This window comes from Cyprinodon variegatus, unplaced genomic scaffold, assembly GCF_000732505.1.
Source record: "Cyprinodon variegatus isolate N-32 unplaced genomic scaffold, C_variegatus-1.0 Scaffold507, whole genome shotgun sequence".
Classification (NCBI taxonomy): Eukaryota; Metazoa; Chordata; class Actinopteri; order Cyprinodontiformes; family Cyprinodontidae; genus Cyprinodon; species Cyprinodon variegatus.
The window spans coordinates 224,146-230,721 of record NW_015150960.1 but is presented as its reverse complement, the minus strand read 5'-3'; the positions used below and the strand labels follow the sequence as shown (position 1 = coordinate 230,721).

At 37.8% G+C, this 6,576-nt stretch overlaps 2 protein-coding genes across 4 annotated transcripts in view; both read left to right on the top strand.

Moving 5' to 3' along the window:
• Positions 1-3,859, top strand: part of LOC107094809 (transferrin receptor protein 1-like) — a 21,829-nt gene extending 17,970 nt beyond the window's left edge. Inside the window, exon 19 of the mRNA XM_015390656.1 lies at positions 1,586-3,859. Within this exon, the coding sequence (XP_015246142.1) occupies positions 1,586-1,798 (213 nt within the window). The 3' untranslated portion in view covers positions 1,799-3,859. The remainder of the gene's footprint in view (positions 1-1,585) is intronic.
• Positions 3,860-4,642: 783 nt separating this feature from the next.
• Positions 4,643-6,576, top strand: part of LOC107094814 (activated CDC42 kinase 1-like) — a 36,098-nt gene continuing 34,164 nt past the window's right edge. For all 3 annotated transcript variants that reach the window (XM_015390667.1, XM_015390665.1, XM_015390666.1), the window contains exon 1: positions 4,643-4,838. The gene's annotated coding sequence lies outside the window, so the exon portion shown is untranslated. The remainder of the gene's footprint in view (positions 4,839-6,576) is intronic.

Here is a 6,576-nt window from a genome sequence, read left to right as displayed (position 1 = left end):
AAACCTGGGAGCTGGCCGTGAGACAGACACATCGCTGATGACAGAGAGCGCTGTGATCACTCCTCTGAAACAGTTTATTGACGCATAAATTAACTTAAAATGCAGAAATCTGCCGACAGAATATGTTCGCTTTTATTTTCCTGGTGTCTGCTGTTTAGATTGTACCAGTTAGTCATTCTTTTATACACAATCCACGCCCACACTTCCCCCTTTAACGTTCTCATGGTGGTCTCAATTGTCCGCAGTAACAACACACACAGGGCGCGGCGCACATTTTGAGGGGAAAAAAAAGACGTTTATATGCCCCTTATAGTCGTAAAAATACGGTAGTTAGTCAGCATTTAAAGGTATTGTGGAGGATTTTTGCGAATTTCTGAAGACCCGCCCTCTCCACTTTAGAAAACAATAAAAGAAATACATGCACAACCCTGTACCCGCTTCCTAGAGGAAAGCCTATTAAATGCTTGTGAGAGCATGCATGAGCCCATTTCTCCTCCTGTACGCTCTGTTTAAAAGTTGCTTTTCTCATAACTCATACAAGCTTGCTGTGCCTGTACGTCCACCCTAACCACTAAATCCCACAATCACTATACAGTGTAGTATAGACTATATAGTGGATTTTATAGCAAACTCTGTTAACTTACCGTACCATTTGGACAGATTTTGCAGTGTTAAAGTAACACTTTAAGAGTTAAATTTAACACCAATCAGAGAGCATTTTGTCCCACTCTGAATTGATGTTAAATTAACTCTCTACATGGTGTGTATCTTATTCCAGTTGTGGTTTTAATAACTCTAAAAGAGTCGAAGTACTTTGACACTACATAGTTAGCACTGTGGAATTTACCTGTGAACTTTTTGCTCCCCGTCGGCCACGTAACTCCTCCTGAACTGCGCGATGCCTGCCACATCTTTATTATTAGTTGGGTAGCGACAGCGGGCTGCTGTGAAAGCAAATATCTGCCTCTTCTGAGGCCTTTCTTTTCTTCTCATACACTTTATACTCGGATATTTTCAAAGAACCGTGATGAGAAAGGTGAGCTTCAATGACTGTCTGAAACCGTAGCTCACCACAGATATACGCCTGAAAGTGCGCATGCACAGAAAAAGATGGCTGATTGGGGAAGAGCATGATCGTCCTTTATACCTTTAACACAGCTGGTGCAATAAACTGCATATTTCAAAAGAATATTTGGAAATTCATGTAATGGAAATGTCCTTCATACAAGAGAAAACTGAGATTTATAGAAAAAAAGTCTGATAATCAACAATACGCCAATTTATTATAATAATAAAAACTCATTAAATATTAAAATCTTTTTTTACTAGAGTGATCTGTCAATCGATAACTTGCATCCTTAGTGAGAAACAAGCTCCCATTCTAGTTTGCAGATTTCTATTAGATTGTGATGAGTGCTTTTTTATATGATGTGCAGCCTGACTAGATTCATGTCAAAGCTTTAATTCAGAAATGAATCTTAAACTTGATAATCAGTTATTCAAGTTTAAAACAAATGGAGTTTAGAAAGATTTCCTCCTGCAGCTTTAATCTTTAATAGAACTAGATTTCTCTTCCTTCCCCCAGGTTGAGCACTCCCTCCTCTCCCCCTACGTGTCCGTAGTCGAGACCCCCTTCCGTCACCTGATCTTCGGCCACGGCTCCCACACCTTGGCGTCCATCGCCGAAGCCAAAGACCCTGAGTTGCTCCAAACCCAGCTGGCTCTGGCCACCTGGAACCTGCAGGGATGCGCCAACGCCATGGTGGGGAACGTCTGGGACATCGACGACGAGATCTAAAGCTGTATACAGGAATCCATATGCATGTGTGTGAGAGAGAGCATAAGGCTGCTTAAAGGTTAATTATAGTGCTCCCACATTTAAATACCTGAAGCACAAACTGACCATCAGAGATCCCATCGTTTCTGAAACCAGGGTTTATATTTGATTGGTTTTCTTCCTCTGAATTTGGGTAAGATCTACATGAAGAGGGAGAAATAATACCTAAAAAAAAAAAAAAAAAAAAACTGTGAACCATAAAAGAACACCTGAGGGGGGGGGGGGGAATAAAAAATGCTGTAATCCCCTCCTCTCATCAAACTCCACCCACACAAAGCCTCAAAGCACTGAAACCTTATTTATGCTTTAGTTTGTTTTTCATATTTATCAGTGGCAGTGCCCACTATATTTATTGTTTGTCTTTTTATACAGCATTATCGGAAGCAGTGCCTTCCATAATTATGACAGTTATACTGTCGAAAGCCACAGCAGCATCTGCTACAACAATGACTCCCTTACTGTTGCTGATGAAATGGGATCACCGGATAACGCTAGAATGACACTTTCCTGGCATTTATTTATAGTTTTTCCAGATTCAGATCTCTAAAACCATGAGATATGATGCCATTTTGGAGAGAAATGATTTTGATATATTGCACTAAATTTAAAACTGGGTTTTCCAAACTTTCTCTGATACTTAAAGCTAAGATTTAGTGTCATAATTCTGTGCAGAATAATCAGAAACTGCATTTAAATTTAGGATATAATTTGTGGAGAAGCTATTTGTGTTGCACAGTCGAAGTTGGAGCACTTATCAGATTGATGATGTTATCGGGAGCAGTGCCTTCCATAATTAAACTCCATTATCGGGAGCAGTGTCTCCCATAATGACCAGTGACGGTAGTTTTTGCCTACCATTTACTGTATGTTTGTGTGTGTTTGTTTGTTTTGTGTGTATTTATCGGGAGCAGTGCCTCTCATATTTCACTTCAAAGGTGGAACAGCTTATCGGGGACAGTGTTTCCCAGAGTTTTATACTTGAAATATTCATTTGTTGGGTTTATTTTTTGGATTTTCTGTGTGTTGGAAAACACTCCTGGACCTCCATAGGTTATGTGCAGCTGTTGCTTATTTTTCTGTATTAACCATGTGTAGATCTTTAAATTTGTTTTACACTGGGTGAGCATTTTTCTGGGAGAGGTGGGCAGTGGATCACGTGGCAGTTTCTAACTTTTGGAAATGTAAAGTTATCAGGGCTTATTGGAGTTTTTAAAAAGCGTCAATGTTAGGATATGAAGTTGCACACATGAATTCGGCCTGTTAGAAAGAATTTTATCGCCCATTAAAGACATTGGTTGCAGATTTTCAGTGTTCTAGATCCTAAAGCTTGCAAGTAGCAGTTTCCTTTATTTTATGAAGGGAAATAATTCAATATTGCCATTTCTATATTCAGACAGACATTTTGCAACTGACATGACTAAAAGTAACTTAAGAATAAAAAACATTGGGTTCTTTTTCCCTCCATAAATTCACATGCAGATTAAACCACATAAGGATCAATGATTTAAAAGGGTTTTTAAAGCAGTTGCCTGCCTCTCCCTTCTATGAGATTGAGTTAAACAGTTCAAACTCTGTTCTCATTAAATTGTGATTGCTGAGCTGTGTGTTAGATACTCTGTATGTTCTCATCTTTAGCACTAAAACCCACATTATCAGCCTCATTATAAACAAATGTATTGCTTCCTAAAAAATGAATAGCAAGCTACATCTGAACTGTAATTCATTAGTCAAACCTCTGCATGCATTTGCCTTTCCAGATACCGTTGCCTAAGTGTGTTTCATGTTTTCCTTTAAGTTTATTTCCATAAATGTACATTCTGGCTGGTAAAAACAAAGCAAATGTTCATTGGTTCATTCTAATTCATTTTACAGTCAGTTTTCCTTGTCACCTATAAAGTGAATTGGATTTCTTTGAATAGCCTCTAAAGCTCTTATGATTGGTTTTATATGAAATCAAATTTGAAATCTAATGTGGTTTCTAAATTCAAAATAAGAATTTATTAAACTCTTTGGCTAAGCATCCTCTGCATCCGTTTGTCTTTGTGTTTTTTGAACCAACAAAGAAAACTTTTCTTCATTACAGTATAATATGGGTTATGTTGGAGCTTTTGTCTAGCTTGCAGCTTTGACTTGGTCTTCTGCTGTAAAACGGTCACTGTAATAATAACCAATTATGCATTTTTATTATAAAGGCATCCTTGGGGATTTGATTTTGATGATGCTTAAAAAAATGCAATGTCAGTGAAAAAATGTATAAGTTAACTAATTTTTAGATTTTATTTCATTTTATTACTCAGGATTCTTAGATTAAAGTAAGATTTGTGAGGGGGAAAAAAAAATCAGAATTCTAAGATTAAAGTCAGAATTCTTATATTAAAGTCAGGATTCTGAGATTATAGTCAAATTTGTGAGGAAAAAAATTCTGAGATTAAAGTCAGAATTCTGAGAAAAAAAGAATTCCGGGATTAAAGTCAGAATTCCGGGATTAAGGTCAGGATTCTGAGATTAAAGTCAGGATTCTCAGATAAAGTCAGATTTGTGAGGGAAAAAAAATCTGAGATTAAAGTCAGAATTCTGACTCCGTCCCCATATTAAACTGAAATAAAATTTTAAAATCAGGCCCTAATCCTCTTCCGTAAATTTCAGTGATCATAAATGTTTTTAGTTTGGTTAAAAACTACATTTGCCACTCGCAATATGGCGTCATGTATGACCCATTGCCTCCGCGAGGGCTGTGACTGCCCGAACCCTAACAGCGGATGAGCGTGTTGACGTTTTTTTCCCCCCACGCACTGTGACGTCAAAATCACGGCGGACCGTTAAGGAATACCGGGAGACTGGAAACAGAAGGTTGATAAAGAATTTCACCGAAAGAAGCTGAACCCGCTCCGACCTGCCGCCGGCCTGAAGCGGCTGGGAGCGGAGAGGGAGGATGATGATGGGGGGAACTGACCGTTGGAGACGGTAGCCTCCCTTCAACATCACGAGTCCATCCTCTTAGGTCGGTGTGCTGGGGTTTGTTTATGCTACATGTTGCTGTGATATAGCAAGATATTTATTGTTTTCCTATCTGAATGAAGATAATTAAAGCTAATTAACAGAACGGTTCACTCCAACTAAATTAAAGCTAACGGAACCAAAGCTGGAGTCTAATGAATGGAGGAAGAGTGTTAATGAGCTTAAGACTGACCGAGGATCAGTAAGAGTCTTCTTTGTTTACAAGTTGGTGACTGATACATGTTACACTGGTACTCTCTTTGTAATAACGTTGAGAGACAACAATGAATCTCAGTCATTTAAAATTGCAAACCCATATTAAAAGATCCATTCTGCCCATTAGCATCAAAGAATGTAAACAAATATTTCATGTAATCAGTGGTTTTATTTAGTGCCAATCACACTGAGGTCCATCTTCTAATGAGACTTTAAGTACAAAAATGAGGAAACTACCACAGTTTAGCCTGATTTGGATGCTGATTGACCTCCAAGCGAAGAGGGCAGAGTGAATAAGGTGTACAGATGTTACACTACAGTGAGTCCAGTGGTGTCAAAAGTACATACATTTGTTACTTAAGTAGAAGTATAGTTGAAGTATCAACTTGACCTCTTTACTCAAGTAAAAGTGAAAACGTATGTGCTCCAAAAAGTATAAAATTATAATGTAACCCTAAAAAAAACAGCCAGATGTCACTATATGAATTGAAAGCTCAATTTTTTCGACTATTTTGAAAAATTCTTTGAGATAGGGCCAAAGGATGAGGGAGGTCTGGTTGGTCTCCGTCTCCCGATACGCTCTCACCTGTGTCCAACCTTTCAGACATTTCAACATATTTTTCTGAAACCTCCATACTTCTGATGATTTCCTTTAGCTAACCAATGATTAGCCAATGATCATGCAGATCATTGGCGCCATCCACATCTAGTGAAACTAGTGTAATTGGATGAGTCATATAAAGCAAACCCAATGACTTAAAATAAATATTTATAAACATTAAACCGAAGCCAAGAGTAATGAGTAACGTTTGTTTTGAAAATGTAAGGAATAGAAAGTACAGATACTTGTGTGAAAATGTAATGAGTAGAAGCCAGAAGTAGGAAGAAAAATAAGATACGAAAAAGTGTGCTTAAGTACAGTAACAAAGTATTTGTACTTCGTTACTTGAAACCTCTGTAAGTGTCTCAGCTCAAGAACACTTCACCCAAAAGAATTAAGACACCTCACTGTGGTCCGTCCATACCGTGCCCTCATCAGTGAGGTTGTTTATTCTACTCATCGGTTTGTTTATCCACTTGTCCATTATCCTTTTTTTCTGTCAAATCACCCATCTTTCCGAGAATTCAATCTATCTACTGTGTGAAATGACTTATCTCTCTATGAAAGATCTCCTCCTGGGTGTTTTAACACTCGTACCATTTGTAACCTGTACTACTGATGAAGAATTTAGATGACTGATATTTGGTTTGTTCAGGTTTTTAAGAAATTTACCAATCTGGATAAAGAGAGAGAGAGAGAGAAATGCAGTTCACAAAATTATATTTTCCTTTTGGTTAGAATTTTTGCTACCATACTATATTGGATTTGTTGGTTCTTCACAATGACATACAGATAGTATTACATTACCCTTTCCTCAGTAACACATGGCTGCTAAACATTTACAGATATGTCTTAAATTGTTGTGAAATACAGCCACTTTTGACATTGGAAAATACCAGAGAACCTACTTTTCCTGTACGCTTTA